Genomic DNA, 20,308 nt, shown 5'->3' with positions numbered 1-20,308 from the left:
CATTTTTTTTTTTATTTTTTTTTTATCATATATATAAAAAAAGCAAAAAAATATATATATAATATTTTTTTTCTTCACATTTTTTGGTCATAAACCGCACCAGAGGGTTTGCTGACCCCAAAATAATATAATTCTGTCAGTATTTCCTCAATCTATGTTCACTCTAAAGAGACGTGAGAGTATGAGATGATTACTCGGTTCACCTTGATGAAGTACTCAAAAAGAGGCTTGTATTTTTTGCCCTTCAGGTTCTTGCCAGGAAATCTATAAAACAAAAACACACTTAATCAGCACTGAACTACAACAGCACAGCGGTGGGAGAATTACTGGGATAATTCTGAAACATAAGGCCAAAACTCTCCCTGACCTTTTCGGATATGAACACTTACAAGGGTCTTTGATTGATCAACACAGAAAAACAAGTGGGAATTTAATTTAATGTGAACAGTCAAGTCACCTTCATTTGTACAGTGCTTTTAACTAAATAGATTGTTTCAAAGCAGCTTTAAAGCGATAATAGGAAAAGAGCCACAGAACACACGTCTAACACACACATTGTCTCACAAAACTGGTCTGAATGTCTTTAAAGGGCATCTTGCAGGTTAGAGGACCCAACGAGTCAATGTATAGAAAAATAATGTAGGAACTAGATTTTCTTTAAAATATACTTATAAATACGCTACAGAAGCTTCTGGAGTCGTTTTTGTGAGAACATTTTACTTCCGCGTCTGAAAATGGGCGTGGCGGGCGTGACGTAACGGGCGGGAGAGCGGTCGATTCAAACAACAGGAAAACAATGGATCGCAATGACATTTCGGACGCTAAGGAAATACTCACTTGTATGACGGACTACAGCCATACAGTTATGAGCCTGTTATGCTGCCAAGAGAGCAGGGACAGGCCAGGACTAATGTCAGACAGACGGTCAGAGGCAAATTGAGTTGTGGTGTGAGGAGAACCAGTGGAGAACAGGACAGGTGCTTGGTGAGAGACGTGCTTATAGATACACGTTCGCTAACGATATACACTGTGCTCACAATATTGTACAGATTATTACCATCGTATATCACGCCAGCAGACATTAGTATGTTTAGGGTAGATTTATACTATTAAATGTATAAAAACTATACTTGAGTATGTTTTTACAATAGAAATATACTCAAGTAGGCTACATTTTTAATACATATTTTTCACCTGGGTTATAACGTAAACACTTAAATTAAAGATTTGAATATTTAAACAACCTAGTAATTTTGTTTTTCAATTACAAGTTGCCTCTATTTAGGGCATGACTACCTATATCACACTATTTGATGCCATTGGTACAGTATAAGACGATCAATATTCTTGCTTCGGCATCCCATGTTGAACTCCATCATATCGCCGGGATGATAATCCTCCGATCTGAAGTGAACGCTACACACGACCGCGTTTCTCGAAGCCGATGCGGAAGAGAAGCCCGTCTCTTCAACTGCACAAACCGCACCAGGCACGAAAGATATACAGCACCGTCCCTTTTCTTGTTATAGAAACCTGTGGACTCGATGTCCTGACAGGCCGGAGTATTTGCAACCTCCACAAACACAATAATTTACCATGACGATGATAAATTAAAATACAAAAACTACCGAAAACACACTGACTCACGGCCGCTCTCACTGAATGCCAGCCTACTCTGCACTGAGCCGCGGCTGAGGCTCCCTGACGTGACGTAAAATGACGCGATGTTGAAAAAAAAGCGAGCAGTCCAAGAAACGCTCCCTTTATCTACTAATTTAGTGCCCTTATGTCGTTTTAAAACATTTTAAATCCTGTATTAACTTTTCATATGGTATTTTCATACAAGGTTATATATTCATTTAGATATTTTTTTTTTTTACCTGCAATATGCTCTTTAATGACACTTTAATTTAAAACACTTTTTTTGAAGCTGCTAAATTGACTGTAATTGCATGTAAAAGAATGACCAGCACCGACTACATAATTTCAATTTTTTTGTGTTCAACAGAGGAAGGAACACAAAGAAAACATCATAGAGGTTTGGAATATGGTGTGGTGAGCAAATGAATGACTTGTTTTAACAGAAACATTAAGAAGTGCAGTGAAATCAATTCACTGCACTTCTTAATGTTGCTTCTCATTCCAGTCACAGCATCAGCTTCTGAAGAACTTTAATCAGGAGCAGATACTCATCAATAATAGCAGTTCGGCTCAGGACTAATCCCACAATACCTCAGCTTAGTGTTATCAGCCCAGCACACTGCTCAGAGAGCGCGCACACACACACACACACACACACACACACACACACAAACTCTCACACACACACAGAAACTCTCACACACTCACACACACACACAAACTCTCACACACTCACACAATCATACTCTCTCACACACGCGCACACACACACGTGCACACACACACACGTGCACACACACACACACACACACAATCACATTCTCACACACAAACACAATCACACACACACAATCATACTCACACACACACAAACTCTCACACACACAGACACACACACTCACACTCTCACACACGAGCACACACGCACACACGCGCACACACACAATCACACTCTCACACTCTCACACACAAACACAATCACACACACAATCATACTCACACACACACTCAGTTGCAACCAATCACTCACACACACACAAAATCAAACTCACACACACACTCACTCACTCACTAAAACACACACTCACACACTACCTCACACGACACGCCAATAGAATCTTCAGAACGCAGGGGTTTCTTTATGAACAAGGAAGTGACATCATCGTGTGGTTCAGAGTCTGCACTAATAAACTCACCTGTCCAGAATGGTGTATTCAGCGTCAGCTTTGAAGAGGGCGACGAGTCTGGCCTCCATCATGATGTACACCTTCTGTGAGCTGTTATCTGAGACACACCACACGTGACAACAGACAAACGCAGCAATCAAAACATCGGGTAGGGGTAAGATGTGCCAGCTGTGTCTTATATAGCTGTTATCTGAGACACATTACACGTGACAACAGACAAACGCAGTGATCAAAACATCGGGTAGGGGTAAGATGTGCCAGCTGAGTCTTAGCCCTTGTTCCTGCGCTCCGTGAAGCTTTGCGTGAACTATGAGTGTAAATTCCGTTAAGCTGTAAACTATCAGAGAAAGACTCGCTCTGTGAACGCAATAATGCAGGGTTTGTTTTAAACTGGGTACAATGAGATGATGAATCTACTCATCTTTCAACTATCAAACACTAAAATGACATTTAAAAGTGTAAAAGCATCAACATATGGTGTTCTTTCAAAACACCATAAACACAGAAGAGTGATTCTTTCCACAGCAATAACGCACGTGTGTAGTATCACTGTAGTAATATATACTGTACCTGTGTGATTTAACATGCGTTGCCTTGATCAGAAATGTTCATTTACTTCAGCATTGCGTGATAACATATCAAAGTGATTTCCGTCATTTTGACTGATTATAAATTGTATTTCCCTGTGAAAACAAGCCTGGATTTGAGGAGAAAAACTAGAGATTCTTCGTGCATTCCAGTGAATTATTAATGGGATATTTCGTAAATTAAATCGGGAGAACAGACCATAAATGTGCAGAATATATATTGTCCTTTTTCATACTATTACAGCAGAATGCAAAGGGAAAAAATTATAATAATCATTATGGAAAGAATACAGCGACTGAAAAGAGCTCTTGCCTTAGTAGATATATTTGTTATGATGTCACATTAAAATTACGTTATTCTCATGATGTCTAAAAATATAAAACATGAAGGGAAACTGACGGATCAGCTTTATTTATAGGGCAACCTTATGATTTGAAATGATTTGTTTCAGTCTTTCTGAATGGAAGTTCCCCAAACCGGAAGAGCCACCCATAATTCAAAACGCAGGAATAAGATGGTCAGGAATAAGGTGGATATAGATAACATGTAAGGGCAACACAGATGATGCGTCATATAGATATGAGCTTGTCAATCACGGCAGCGTCTCTAAACACCACACAGATTCAGACGGGATTCGAAGGGACCCGCTGTGATACAACGACACACACACACACACACACACGGAGAGAGAAACATCAATAAAACATGGCACTTCCCCAGGGCAGGCTGGGAAATGATTGGGCAGAGATGTGGATCACACACACACACACACACATTGGTATTCAGCACGTCTCTCTCCTGCAGCAGAAGAGGAGCTGGTCACTCCACAGGCTCACGGCGCCCCCTGTCAGTCACTGCAGGAACCACAGCGCCAACTGGGTCAGGCTCCTTGCACACTTATTTCTGTATGCGTTTTTTCGTAATCGCCATTGGGTGGCTCTGAATTGTCAAAACACCTCTCAATATGCTTCAAATCCTCTCAAAAACGCAGAAAATCACATTTTTTTAACGTGCGGAAAGTTCGGACTCGGTGTGCAACACACTCGTCAGGTGATATACTACACATTCAGTCTGGCCAAGAGAAACATACAAACACACACACATACACAATCACACACAATCACACCCTCTCTCACACTCTCACACACTCACTCTCACTCACTCTCACTCACTCTCACTCACTCTCACTCACTCTCACTCACTCTCACTCACTCTCACTCACTCTCACTCTCACTCACTCTCACAAACTCACTCACTCTCACTCTCACTCACTCACTCACTCACTCACTCACACTCTCACTCTCACACACTCACTCTCACACACTCACTCTCACACACTCACTCTCACACTCTCACTCTCACACACTCACTCTCACACACTCACTCTCACACACTCACTCTCACATAAATCAGCTATTTTTACACAATACGCTCTTGTTAATGACCTGCTTGTAAATAACACCGCGTTAATGTTCAACTTCTGACCAAAGTGCTTTACTTCCAGAAGTCAACTTCAGGAGATTGTAATTTTTTTTACAATTTTTTTTTTTTAATCCTGTTACAAAACATTGTGACATGTCTCAATACAGTTTAAAGATCGAATTGTGAGATTCGAAAAGATTGTACTGTACCAACTACCTCAGAGGGACTCAATGACACGCCTGGAACAAACTGTGCTTTTTGCTTCTATCTGTTCAAAATAAATTAAAAGAAACCTAGCATTTGGGATTTGTTTACTTTTCCTGTTGTGCCGAACACGTATCGTACCGTGACCCCAAAAGCACAGCACGTACTGAACCGTGACTCCGGCGTAGCGTTACACCCCTAATGCATATATAGCAGTGTTAGTCAAATATTCAATATTGCGTCATTTATGGTTCCTACGGATGGTCCAAAATTCAGCAGCCAGACTGTTAACAGGTACTAACGAAAGGGATCATATCTCCCCGGTTCTTGCCTCATTGCATTGGCAAACAATACAATTTAGAGTCGACATTAAAGGGGTGCTATAATGCCCTTTTCACAAGATGTAAAATAAGTCTCTGATGTCCCCAGAGTGTGTATGTGAAGTTTCAGCTCAAAATGCCCCACAGATATTTTTATATAGCATGTTAAAATTGTCTCTTTTTGAGGGTCAGCAAAAACGCATCATTTTTGTCTCTGTCCCTTTAAATGCAAATGATGTGCTGCTCCCGGCACAGTGGGCGGAGCTTCAACAGCTCGTGTCATTTTACCTCACACACACACACAGGCCTTGTTTACACTGTCAGTGAAATGTGACCCAATTCCGATTTTTTGCACATATGTGACACGGATCGGATGTGTTCTATGACAGTGTAAACAGGAAAAAAAAACGCATGCATTCGGATATTTCGAGATCGGTTTCAGGCCTCGTTCATATGTGGAAATAAATCCGATATAAATCAGATATGTGCCAATGCGACTGTCATGTAAACAGGCAGATCAGATTTTCTGAGGCATTAGACTCCGTCTCGGCGGTTTAATGAGAGAGCAACCCCGACGCGCCTCTGCAAAGGTGAAACGTGTCGTCGTAGGAGAGGAATGTGGACACACGTTGACACACTAGTTTTTGCGTGCATATGATATGCACCTTATGGCGTGTAATACGCACGCACTCCACACCCCTAATCCTACCCAAGGGGTTTACAGTGTGTTTCATGCACGCAAAAAATATTTTTGGCGTATAAATGGCATGAGAAATAAAATAGTGGTATAGATATACGCACTTTCATGAGATCGTGTTGTATGTTCCCACCAGTCCTGAGATCTCGCAGACAATAACTGAAGCATATGCTCAGGCTGCAATGATCGCACTTTTGTTCTCCTCCGCCTCAAAATCATGGTGATGTTTGGCGAACTTCGCATATATCACAAAGCTAGCATCAAGCATATTTCACGTTCGTCCATCTGTGCAAGAACCCCCTTTAAACATGCGCGATGTTTCAGATAGTATGTCAAGTGTAAACACATGAATCGGATATGGGTCACAATTGAAAGAACGTGTAAACGGACGGTCAAAAAAATCGGATATAGGCAACAAATCATAATTGGGCATCAAGACCTGCAGTGTAAACGAGGGCAGAGAGACATGCACATTCAAGAGCTTAGATTACCTCACACACACACGCACTGAAAATTTCTAAAACTTTTAGCCTTTTATGTTCAAACCGGAGTCGGACAATGATGGAAAAGCTCGAGAAGAAGTGACAACATGTAGAGGACGTTTCTGAATGGTTAGTTGATGAATTTATGCAGCTGATGTGGAGATAACTATCCTCTAGTCATTGATTAGCATATTCTGTCATGATAATCTAGAAATCATGTTCCCGGGGGCGGGGCTTATGTAAATTTTAGGGTTAGTGATGTCACTAGCTCATTGTAGTCCCTAACAGCCGTTTGTTGTAGTCCTTAAAAAACTATTTCTGTAAAAGCAAATATCTCCCTTTGCTTTGAACTTTGAGCGTTGTAACTTTGCAGATGTTGTTTATGCTCAAACAGCAACATTACACATCATTACCATCACTGGATGCTTTCAAATCCAGTTTAAAGACCTATCTTTACTCTCTTGCGTTCGAGTGATGTTGTGTGTGTATTTTAAATGAGTTGCTGTTCTACGTTATACATGTATGCATATACATTTTGATACTTAAATGCAATATATGAATGATTTTGATTTCTCCATTTCTGTTTTTTTTCTACTCCTTTCTCTTTATTTTATTTTTATTGATTTATTTTATTGTATTGTAAAGCACTTTGGATCAATACGGTTGTGTTAAAATTGTGCTCTCTATAATAAATAAAACTTGACTACAGATTAAAGTGAGCAGCGCGTCAGAACGACGGAGCGGTTCACACACCACAGGCCTCAGGGTTGTTTATGCTAATGATCTTTCAGAGCTAAATCTATAATATTTTTATCTAGAGCTAAAAGTGCTTCATTCAAGCCCTTTCCGCTCCTACTTTCTCCCGATAAACAGGTTAAACCGCCGCATCAAGAGCTGCGGACGACGCGGCTATTTTAACGACAGTAGCAGAAACACGGTTTCACTAAAACACTGCAGAAAACGAGAATGCAGCGAATACAATTATTTTATCTGTCATACAGAGACTCTGACTGTTTCATTAAACCAGGTTTGAGACAAATTGTGTAAAAAAAAAAAATCAGGATTCTTTGATGAAATGAAAGTTTAAAAGAACAGTATTTATCTGAAATAGAAAGCTTTTGCATTTGTCTTTTGAACTTTCTATTCATCAAAGAATCCTGAAAAAAAAAATATATATAATAACCATTTTCGAGATTGACAATAATAATGAATGTTTCTTGAGCATCAAATCATCATATTAGAGTGATTTCTGAAGGATCATGTGACACTGAAGACTACTATATATTCAAATAGAAATTATAATCTTAAAAATATTCATACTAATTAACAATATTACTGGGCTTTTTTGTACTTTTAATCATATAAATGCAGCCTTGGTGACACACATTAAAACATTAAAAATCTTACCGATCCCAAACGTCTGAACGGCAATGTTTATTAAGCTTGTAGTCTAATGGTTATCCAGGTATTAATGTATATAATAACTTCATTTTTGTTTCCACATGACACCAGATCGAAGTCAAAAATTCCATCTAATATTGTTTTTAGTATTATTATTACTTTTTATTAATATTCATAATCAGTTGTATTATATATCTGTATTATTACTTTTTATATACATTCATAATCATTTGTAATCATGGTATTTTGTGAATCATAGTGTTCTTGAATTCATATGTGGGTGAGAGAGACTTTGGGTGACTTTGAGTGTGTGCGGGAAGAGCTAGACTGAAAGTACATGCAGTTTCCATCGAGGCATAGCATAGGGATATATGCTCATATTGACCGTTTAACCGTTAACCGAAAGTAAAAACTTTGACCGATTAATACTAATCAGTTAAACGGTTTAACAGTTCTTTTTTTCTTTTTTTTTTGCTGCATGGTTAAAAAAAATACTATAAAAAAATATTATATAGGCCTACCCAATATTTGTTAACTGACGGGGCGCGTTGACACGCGCAACCACACTAGCCTACAGCTACAGACATAGTTCACTGAGCAAGCAAAATAATAATAATAATAAATTGAATTTGTATAGCGCTTTTCTCGAACTCAAAGTCGCTTTACAGGGCAGGTGAATAAGCAATAAAAAAAGCAATAAAAAAATATATATATTTCAGGCACATATAGAGATGGGAGGGCCATGGGGCTACGGATAGGCAGAGGTGAAGAGATGGGTCTTGAGGCGGGACTGGAAGATGGTGAGGGACTCAGAGGTGCGGATCTCATGGGGGAGGGAGTTCCAGAGCCTGGGAGCTGCCCTGGAAAAGGCTCTGTCCCCAAAACTGCGGAGCTTGGACTTGTGGATGCAGAGGAGACCGGCTGAGGTGGATCTGAGGGACCGTGAGGGTTGGTAGGGGGAGAGGAGGTCAGTGAGGTATGAGGGGGCCAGGTGGTGGATGGCTTTGTAGGTAAGGACCAGGATTTTTTATGTGATCCGGTGGGAAATAGGAAGCCAGTGTAGTTGTTTTAGGACTGGAGTGATGTGGTGCCAGGATTTGGAGCGGGTGATGAGTCGGGCGGCTGCATTCTGGACCAGTTGGACTCTTTTTATGTAGTTTGAGCTGATACCAAGGAGTAGTGAGTTGCAGTAGTCCAGTCGTGAGGAGATGAAGGCATGAAGGAGTCTTTTTTAGCAGCAGAGGGTGTGAGGGTCTGATTTTGGCGACGTTGCAGAGGTGAAAGAAGGAGGTTTTAATGACATGAAAGATGTGAGGTTCAAGGGAGAGGGTTGAATCAAAAATCACGCCGAGGTTGCGGGCCTGGGGAGATGGGGAGACAATGGTGTCGTCAATGGTGAGAGTGATGTTATTGGTTTTGCTGAGAGTGGATTTGGAGCCTATGAGGAGGAATTCTGTTTTATTGCTGTTGAGTTTGAGGAAGTTATGTTGCATCCAGGTTTTAATAGCTGACAGACAGGAGTTGATATGGGAGAGGGGAGGATTGTGGGGGGATTTGGTGCTGAGGTAGATCTGAGTGTCATCGGCATAACAGTGGAAATTCAGTTTGAAGTGACGAAGTATCTGACCAAGGGGGAGGATGTAAATGAAGAAGAGGAGGGGGCCGAGTACGGATCCTTGAGGAACACCTTGGGTGACTGTGGCTGTTGCAGAGGTGTGATTATGAAGAGAGATGAAGTGGGATCTGTTGGAAAGGTAGGAACGGAGCCAGCTGAGTGCAATACCTTCGATACCAAGGTCTTTGAGTCTGGTGAGCAGGATGTTATGGCTCACGGTATCGAAGGCTGCACTCAGGTCGAGAAGAATAAGGATGTTAAGGGAACCGGTGTCAGCGGAGGTGAGGAGGTCATTGAGGATTTTGAGGAGAGCGGTTTCTGTGCTGTGGAGGGGGCGAAAACCAGATTGGAGAGGTTCAAATTGGTTATTGGCATGAAGATGGGTTTGTAATTGTAAAGCGACTATACGTTCCAGGGTTTTAGACAGAAAGGGGAGGGTGGAAATTGGGCGGTAGTTGTTGAGGGAAGAGGGATCCAGACCAGGTTTTTTGAGGATTGGGGTGACAGCGGCAGTTTTGAAAGCAGAGGGGACAGTTCCAAGGGACAATGAGGAATTGAAGAGGTTAGTGAGGTAGGGGCAAAGGACGGGGAGGCAGGACTTCAGGAGTGGAGTAGGGAGGGAGTCAAGTGAGCAGGTAGTCGGTTTGGAAGAACTGATGAGTTTAGAGATTTCAAGAGTGGTGACCAAGTTAAATTGGGAGAGGAGGCAGTGTGGAGGAGGGGGAGGGAGGTCAGGAGGGATGGGGGGAAAAGGGGCCGTGATAGGTGCTGGAGTAGATACTGGAAGGTCGGATGCAGGGGATAGAGATTGATAAATGATATTGATTTTATCAGCGAAAAAGTGAAGGAATGAGTTGCAGAGATCCGGTGTAGAGGTAAGGAGGGTGTTGGTCCGAGGCTTGATGAGGTTGTTCAATGTGGAGAAGAGGGTTCTGGGGTTTAGACAGGGGTTGGTGAGGATGGTGGAGAGGTAGGCAGATTTGGCGGCAATGTGATAAAACATCTTTGTAGGCAATGAGGGGGAGTTTATAGGCTTCATGGTGAACTATGAGAGATTATTTTTTTGTCAAGCGTTCAAGTTGGCGTCCAGTTTGTTTCATTTTCCGGAGTGCAGGTGTGTACCAGGGTGACGAGTTGTTAAAAGTGACAGTTTTTGTTTTGAGGGGGGCCAGAGTGTTAAGGGAGGTACACAAAGCGGAGTTGAGGTGGTTTGTGAGATCATCAGGTGAGGTGAGGGTTGAGTCCATGTGGAGAGTGGTGGAGAGCAGGTCAGAGAGATGATGGGGATCGATTGATTTAAGGTTGCGGAAGGTGATTTCTCTGAGGAGGCGGGGGCGGGGGGTTGGAGACGGAATGGTGAACCGTATCAGTTTGTGATCAGAGAGGGGAAAGAGGCATGGATGGAGGTTGAGCACTGGTTGGTTAGTGGAGCAGACCAGGTCGAGGATGTGTCCTTTTTCATGGGTGGGGAATGTGACATGTTGGGTGAGAGTAAAGTTGTCCAATAAAATTGTGAATTCTGATGACAGCTTGCAGGTGGAGGAGTCTATGTGGATGTTTAAGTCACCGAGTAGTAGCAGACGTGGAGAGAGAGATGAGGTTAGTGTGAGGAGTTCAGTTAAATCAGAGAGGAAGGAGGGATTTGGTTTAGGTGGTCAAATGATGATACTGAAGGGAGGGTGAGTTCAGTGATCCAGAAGTTCTGATTATAAATAACGGCGAGGCCACCTCCACGGCAAGAGGGGCGGGGTTTGCAGATGTAATTGTAGCCAGTGGGGGATGCTTGGTTGAGGGAGAAGAAGTAATTCGGTTGTTGCCAAGTTTCGGTGAGCAGAAGGAAATCCAGCGTGTTGTCAAGGATTAGTTCATGGAGGGCAGGGGCTTTATTGTTAAGCGATCGGGTGTTGAGGAGGGCAAAGTTGGCATGGTGAGAGGGTGGTGAGATGGGGGCAGGCTGGAAAGATCTGAGGTTGTCCCGGTTAGCAGTGCGAGTGAGGGGGTAATGCAGTTGAGAAGGGACAGTGAGTGGATTTGCAAGTGATTGGAGAATAGGTATATGTGAAGTGCGAATAGCACTGTAGTCCAGTCCGGGTTTTCTGTGCAGCCAGTCGGTGCGCTCAGCTCTATGTGATCCAGCGGGGGAAGCGTTCTGATGACGTGGGAGAGTTGCGACAGAGCGAGCAGGTGACCAGATGGATGGAATGGATTGTCCGTGTTGGAAGTAAACAAACTTGCGGCGAAAACTTCTGTGGATGTAACGGGGTCGACGTAGAAGTCCGAGCTGTTTGATGACTGGGATGCAGGATGGAATTGAGTAGTTGATTAGTTCGACCAGTTGCAGAGTTGAATATTTGAACATGATGCCGAGCAGAGGGACTGAGAGCTCCGTGATAGCAGTTAGTGATGGACTAGGAACACAGAAATGGATGACTGATGTAAGTGCCAAAATGATCCATGGCATGACAGGAGGAGATGAAAGCAATTGGTGGAGGTTGCCTGTGAGAAAGAGGTAGGCAATCGGGTTAGCCGCTATTGCAGCTAGAATTAGAATTAGCAGGCACGCGTTGATTAACGCGGGCAGCCAGCAAGCGGCTAACCGACGAGGCGACAGTCCGGTCGAGGTGCCCAAGCGGCTTCGGGAACCAGCTGTGAGGCTGTCCAGAGGAAGGGTTACAGTGAACATAAACAAAACAGGAACATAAGAAGGAATAGCAGACAGAGAAGCGGCGAACAAACAGCGCCATCGTCCTCTCACGTCCTCGTCAGTCTTCTGTGGATGTAAATAAAGCGCGAGCGAAAAGTACTGTGTGGGATCATTTCGACAGAAAGGCCGACGGACATACTTGCTAAATATGCTACGCGGTATTAAAATATCTTATCAGTTAACGGTAAATACTCGGATAACGAGCGGCGGTTGTCGGTCGGGAAAATTAACCAAAATGAGCATCCCTAATACATTACAATGTTAATGGGAACCATATGTTCCACTTTTTTTGGTCAGTAGTATAAAACTGAGCCTCTTGGTCCAGAGGACAGGGAGAGATGACCGAGATGCTGGAATGAAGACCTTTGTTCGGTCCATTGACACTCCTATGTCTTACATAACATGGTAAAATAAATAAGACATCTCTTGGCAAAATAACTGGTGTCTGTGTCCCGTGAATTAAACAACAGAAGGGGAAAAGCATGATTTTTAAATCTACGAGACGAAGCGCACCTTTGACCTTGACGTAGCCGAGGTCGGGGTTGACGCAGAGGGCCAGGTTGCTGGGAAGGGTCCAGGGTGTGGTGGTCCACGCGAGGAAGCTCACGGTCTCGTCCTCCAGGAGAGGGAACGTCACAATTACAGACGGATCCTGCACATCCTGAGGAGGAAATCAAGCACTTTACACATCTTTACACGATTCCAGTCTACATCTGCACCAAAGATCCAGACATGGAGAACGTCAGTGAGCATTACACAATTTTCAGCATCATTACTCCAGTCTTCAGTGTCACAAGATCCAGATGAATTGGAAGAAACAATAAATAGAGAGTTAATAAATGTAGATATTTGGTTTCGGTGTAATAAATGATCTCTTAACATCAATAAAACAAACTACATTGGCCCTCATTTATCAAAAGTGCGTACACCAAATTTCCAGCGTACACCTGGCGTACACCCAAAACCACGGTGACTTTGAAATTTATCAATATGGACGTTGGCGTACGGCACGCTCAAATCCTACGCCAGCTCAGGAGGTGGTGTACATGTACGCACGTTTTGAGTTAGTGCGGAAATGCGCAGAAAAACAATTCCTAACACCATAAAATGCACTGACAAACTAAAAGATATGATATATTATGACCCACTGTAAAACAAAAAAACAAAAACATAGTAATTATTTACTTCAGTGTTTATTTTTGTGCAACATGGACTTCAATGTTTAATTTGTGTGACTTTACCAAAGCATTTGATTTATAAGCATATGTATTCCTTCAGTTGCGAGCCTGTGCGCTTTACCCTGACGTTTCATGGTTAGGCCTATCCCCGGCAGGTGCGCACGGACTGGGTTCGGTAACGAAAGGCTTTCAATGACCAACAAATAATTCAGACTGACAAAATAATAAAAAATACATTCTTCTTCTTTTAAATAATAATAATAATACAAATAATAATAATGACATTCTTCTTCTAAATAACAATAAGCGTCATTAATAATACAAATCATACTAATAATAAGAAGCATATTACAAATTGTCATGCAATTATTAATGTGAATGAATGGTAGGCCTACTCCACATCACATCATCATCATCACTATTGTACACCCCAATACATGTAACGTGATTCGAAATTGAATGCTAATTCAGAAGACGTGCTGTAAAATATTGCATTGTGATAGGTCATTTCGGCTCCACGTCAGAGAAGTTTCTCTTCTTTGCCGTCTTCCGTGTGTCCATGGCGTAAAATGAGGGCGTGGGGGAAGCGGAGACTTGGGCGTGTTATTCTAATGACGATCGTTTTCAGCCGTGGGATTTATCAAGGGCAGGTATTGCGTACACCTGGATTTCAAAGGTACGCACAGCTTCATAAATCAGGCGGTGAGAGGAGTGTAAGCATAATCTTACGCCAACATATACGCCCGTTTCTATGCAAGAATGATAAATGAGGGCCATTGTGTTTCATTCAAACAAAAATCAAATGTAAAACAACCATGTTTGTCTTAAAATAAATGAACAAATTAATGAAAGAGTAAACACCACTAAATTTATTTTTTTAAATAATTTAAAAACTATTTTTTAAAGTAAGACATTTTCTCTTACAGTCAGCACTTCTCACCTTATATAAAACTTTGTTTGAGCCCCATTTAAACTATTGTAATGTCATATGGTGTAACACTTTTACCAGCTACCTAAAAAAGAATACAGACTTTACAGAAAAAAATGGTAATACAGGTATTAACGTGGTCTGAGCCCAATACCCTAGGGCTTTATTGTGTTATCCTGACTTTGTTTTTGTTTTGTTTTTTATATATGGTGCAAAGATGTATCGTAATTTAAACAAAAGGGTCAAATAAAATCAATCAATACCCGCACTCGTCCTCTGTTTAGTTGCCTTGGTTTATTAAGGCTTACCGAATATAATTCTTTCATAATGCCTGTACGATATTCCAGGTCATTCATAGGTTAAATTACCGATTGTGTGAGCTTGTTCCAATCAGTCGTCCCTGGCACACATATGACACAAGGCAAAAACTTGTAGGGGACCGCAGATTTGGAACGAGCTTGAGAAAAATGTAAAATTGTTGCATTTTATCTCCATTTTCAAGAAAAATCTCAAGGAAAAATTGCTCATAACATATGATTGTTGAACATTCCGTAAGTGTTATACTTGTGCTGGGATCGTCAGTAGTGTTTGTGTTTTGTTGTTTTTATATATTTGTCTATTTTGTGTCAATGGTATATTGAGTTTTTGGTTTGTATATTATATGTTGTATGTTTATGTTATTGGGCCCCCTCCTAAAAGCTTTTAGAAGCTTCTTTGAGGTTCCCCATTTCACGCGACCTACATATGACACATTGTTCCTTCTGAAATTGTGTGTAAATGATATAATGATGACATGTGGAATAAAAACGAAAAACGAAATGAATGATCCTTTAGAAATCCTTCTAATATGATGATTTGCTGCTCAAGAAACATTCATTATTATTATCAATGTTGAAAACAGGCTCAGCTATATACACTTTTTTTTCAGGATTCTTTGATGAATAGAAAGTTCTATTTAATTTATTTGAAATTGAATATTTTATAACATTATAAATGTCTTTACTGCCACTTTTTGATCAATTTAATTCATCCTTGCTGAATAAAAGTATTCTCCCCCCCCTGACCCCAAACTTTTGAACGGTAGTGTATAATGCTACAAAAGCTTTCTTTTTCAGATAAATGCTGTTCTTTTGAACTTTTCTATTCATCAAAGATCCAGTGATGACCTGGAGAACATCAGTGAGCTCAGCATCATCTTGACCTTGTAATTCTGATTGGCCTCGAAGTTGGAGAGCGGCGTGTTGCAGGCTGTGGAGAACGGCATGACCTTCACCCCACGATACACCAGACCCGTGTCGAACAGCTGCTTAAACACCCACCTGAAACACAACACAACACAACAGCCCTCGCGTCACGTCACCTGTGTCCAGCTGACATTATATCTAATCAATGTAAACGCTGAAAACTGAAAGTTGGCTTATCTTATTTTAGGGATGCACCATATTACATTTTTGGCCGATACCGATAATTCTGAATATTTGAAAGCCGATAACCGATATATTGGCCGATAAATCGAAATCCTAATTTTTATATCATTTTTGAGATCCTGATTACAAAAACAAAAGTCTCATCATTAAAATCCATGACCCAAACACACAGTTATAATGTTGTTCTCATTATAATTTTATGTAGTCGATATTACAGACTTATGCTGCACTTTACATTTTTTTAATGATAACATTAAAATGAACATACACCGCCCGATAACGATATGCTGGCCGATCTATTGTGCATCCCTATCTGATTTATAGATCAAGTGTCCTGTAAAAATACAATAAAGGTGTTCAAAAATCACCCGACCACCCAGTCAAATCTCACATATTTTTACAGACTGACTGGCTGCTTTTTACAGTTTTTGCCGCAGTCACACAAACAGTAATTGTTCATCTGTAAAAACACATTTCTATGGCTCCTTAGTGATAAAACATGCGTTCAGATGATGATTTATTCACTCAAGGAGCGAGATTTGTGATCCCACAAATGCACTACTCACGTTAAACATTTATTTAAATATCCTATTTAATTACAGGAAAATTTACGCAAATTGGTTTTATGACTTCCATTTTATCTTCTCAAATGATGGACTTAAAGTGGAAAATAGTACAAATAAGTAAATGCAACCTATTATTTCTGTTAAAAAGACAATTATTAAGTTATTAGGTTAGGTTAAGTTAAGTTAATGCAACCTATTATTTCTGTTAATAAGACAATTATTAAGTTATTACGTTAAGTTAATGCAACCTATTATTTCTGTTTACTAATAAGAAAATAACCCTACTTTGGATTGATCCAAATCTCAGAGATGTGAATTCAAACGGCAATTAAATCGTCAAAAGACCTTGTGTTTGCCAAAAAACAGACGTTCTGGATTGACAATAAAATCTCAGACTCGCTGTAAATGTTGAAGTGACTGAGAAACAGCCAGTGCTGGCAGGAATCTGACATCTTACCACACGGTCTCCATGAACCAGGGGTACAGGGTCTTGTAGTCGTTCCTGAAGTCAATCCAGCGGCCCATTCGTCTCACGGATGTCTGGTAAATCATAATCATACCAAACACAAATCACGTCATTTAGGAGGAACTCGCAAGGATGAAGGAATAGGTCACTTCAGAAATCAAAATCCTGTCACAAGCAGCTCTCGAGTCCAAAAGAACAAATGACAGTATATATATTCATATTCCATTTTCCTAGTTTTCTGAAGCTGTTATTCATGGATAACTTCTCCAATCAAATGTCACATGTTTGACATCATGACAACTGATTAAGACACTCGGGGACCAGTAACTCATTGCAGAAATTAACTAGCTAGTCATAACGGTTTTCTGAAACTGTAGTAACTCCGTTCCATATCTGCTGTTCGATCAACGTCTATATATATATATAACAATCACACATATAATCACATCCAAAATAAAAGTTTGTGTTTACATAATATATGTGTGTGTACTGTGTGTAATTATTTTGTATATATAAATACACACATATGCATGTATATATTTAAGACAAATGTGTTAATTTATATTAGATATAAATATAAATATTTTATGTATAAATATATATACTGTATATACATGCAAATATTTCTTAAATATATACATACTGCCCAAATAATTATACACAGTGCACACACATATATTATGTAAACACAAACTTTTATTTTGGATGTGATTAATCATTGCCCAGCACATACACATATATATATATATATATACACATTTTTAAAGGTTTACTTTTTAAATAAGGGACATATAATGATTTGTGGTAATTGACAATTGTTATTAAACCTGACACTCTTTTTATTGCACTAAATTAATTTTATACAGACACTTTAAGGACCTCCCGTCTGTCGTCTGTCGATTCAAAGGTCAAGATTCACACACACACACACGCTCGTACCTCCCACTCATTAGCATATCTCATGACGATGCTCCTGCACTGCTTGTTGTACTCCGCTATCCCCATCTTCGCCACATCCTCAGGTCCTCTGATATTCAGCGATTTATCAATCTCATATTCCTGAAAAACAGCAACAATTACAGAGAGAAATCAAAGAAAGAAAACGCAGTGTCATCAATCAGTGCTTCTTTATCAATCATCAGCACATGCGCATTCATGCCACACAAACACTGATGTTGTAAAGATGGTTTTGAGAATTGTGCTCATGTAAATGTCTTTACAAGCTGTCTGACACAGATGAGGTTTGGTAAAACGTCTTGTGAAGCATCAGTGAGTATAAGTTCAATATTATAAACACATTAAAAGTGCAGACTCCGCCCACACGCTCTTCTAATTGGCTGTGATTTTTGATTGATTTGATTGTGAGTGCAGTGCACCTGCAGAGAGACTCCGCCCACACACTCTTCTGATTGGCTGTGATTTTTGATTGATTTAGTTGTGAGTGCAGTGCGCCTGCAGAGACTCCGCCCACAAGCACTTCTGATTGGCTGTGATTTTTGATTGATTTTGTCGCGTCTCATAGTCATGTCACTGGGGCCAGTTGCATAAATATAGCCATTATGTTAAAACAGTGTCTTAAGATCTAATATGGCCCACTAGAAGTTAGTTAAGGAGCATTTAGACTTACTTTTCAGTATCAGGGTTAGGCCAATCTACATTATTATGTAACTGATTTAACTGATTTTTTAGTTATTAACAAGTTATTAACAGTCTTAAAGAAAAAAATGAAGTCTAACTTGTAAAGCTAGTCTAAGCGGTTTATGCAACCGGTGTGGACAGACAAATAGCTTGTCATAGTCTGTTTAGGACAGTGTCACTGGAAACTCCTGATTCTGTGGATTCCTTTAGAAAAGACTGGATTTCACTGAACAACAGAGAATGTGAAAGCGCTCTTTATCATTGACGGATAAGGTTTTCAAAAGTGTAAAAAAAAATGAATGGAGATATGATTAATTTTGAAACCATTTTTTAGTTTTACTAAGTGTTAAAGGGTTAGTTCGCCCAAAAATTTAAATGATGTCATTAATGGCTCGCCCTCATGTTGTCCCAAGCCCGTAAGACCTCCGTTCATCTTCGGAACACAGTTTAAGATATTTTAGATTTAGTCCGAGAGTTTTCTGTCCCTCCATTGAAAATGTATGTATGGTAGACTGTCCTTGTCCAGAAAGGAAATAAAGACATCATCAAAGTAGTCCATGTGACATCAGTGGGTTAGTTAGAATTTTTTGAAGCATCGAAAATACATTTTGGTCCAAAAATAACAAAAACTACGACTTTATTCAGCATTATATTGTCTTCCGGTTCTGTTGTGGATCCGCGTTCACGAGTCCGCAGTGACGCCGCTGACGTGTGTCTGGTGCGTCCGTGTATTCGGGTTCAAATAAATATGGCTGGGCAAAAAAAATGCAAGTCTTCCTCTGTGTCGAAATCCTTAGACATGTTTGCGAAGATTATTTTGTTTCCAGCGTGCGTCTCCCTCAGACTGTAAACGAAGCTCGGGCGCACCAGATAACACGTCAGCAGCGTCACTGAACGCGGATCCACAACAGAACCGGAAGACAATACAATGCTGAATAAAGTCGTAGTTTTTGTTATTTTTGGGCCAAAATGTATGTTCGATGTTTCAAAACATTCTAACTAACCCACTGATGTCACATGGACTACTTTGATGATGTCTTTATTTCCTTTCTGGACAAGGACAGTATACCGTACATACATTTCCAATGGAGGGACAGAAAGCTCTCGGACTAAATCTAAAATATCTTAAACTGTGTTCCGAAGATGAACGGAGGTCTTACGGGCTTGGAACGACATGAGGGTGAGTCATTAATGACATCATTGTCATTTTTGGGTGAACTAACCCTTTAACAATGAGATTATGTGGTTTGTACAATCAATTGATGAACAAAATTTGTCACCAAAAAAGTCATTCGGTTTAACCATGAATATTTCAAAAATTATTAATTTGCAGATAATTATTCATGAAAAAACCTGATTTGACATTGATGTTGAGATAGTATTTAGTGTGTACCACAGAAGAAATACAAAATAACAGACAGACCTTCACAAACACAATATACAGCTACAAACAGGGGCGTAGCACCAAATGTTGGGCCCCGGTCACAGAACCAAGGGATGGGCCCCTTACAACACCCAACACTGCTTTATTTTCACTATTATTCACAACTTTTTTTTATTTTCACAAGGTTAAAATAAACGAGGTTAAAAATACATTTTTCTAACCATCGGTTAAGCTGTAGTTCCATATTGTTGCGGCCTGTTATTAACAAGTAAGATATTTTGGTCATGGTACTTGTTTGTTGTTAGCATGATTGGAGAACATAATTTACAATTGTATTACATTATTGTACTTTTTTTCCCCAGTTTCTTTAAATCGATTGACTGAAAATGACTTTGTGCAACTGTGAATAATGCAAAAGTTTGAGATGGGCTGTTTTGGAGCTGATCTTTCTCCAGGGTTC

At 40.3% G+C, this 20,308-nt stretch overlaps 1 protein-coding gene across 1 annotated transcript in view; it reads right to left on the bottom strand.

Moving 5' to 3' along the window:
- Positions 1-20,308, bottom strand: part of iars1 (isoleucyl-tRNA synthetase 1) — a 126,146-nt gene that overhangs the window by 95,209 nt on the left and 10,629 nt on the right. Inside the window, exons 4-9 of the mRNA XM_056252535.1 lie at positions 17,766-17,885; positions 16,818-16,900; positions 15,569-15,686; positions 12,775-12,922; positions 2,838-2,925; positions 204-264 (exon numbers count right to left, since the gene is read on the bottom strand). Of these exons, the coding sequence (XP_056108510.1) occupies positions 204-264; positions 2,838-2,925; positions 12,775-12,922; positions 15,569-15,686; positions 16,818-16,900; positions 17,766-17,885 (618 nt within the window). The remainder of the gene's footprint in view (positions 1-203; positions 265-2,837; positions 2,926-12,774; positions 12,923-15,568; positions 15,687-16,817; positions 16,901-17,765; positions 17,886-20,308) is intronic.

The sequence above is a fragment of the Rhinichthys klamathensis genome, unplaced genomic scaffold (genome assembly GCF_029890125.1).
Source record: "Rhinichthys klamathensis goyatoka isolate OS25496 unplaced genomic scaffold, OSU_Roscu_1.1 h1tg000095l_1, whole genome shotgun sequence".
Taxonomy (NCBI): Eukaryota; Metazoa; Chordata; class Actinopteri; order Cypriniformes; family Leuciscidae; genus Rhinichthys; species Rhinichthys klamathensis.
The sequence above is the reverse complement of the archived record's forward strand: the minus strand, read 5'-3'. Positions and strand labels throughout refer to the sequence as shown.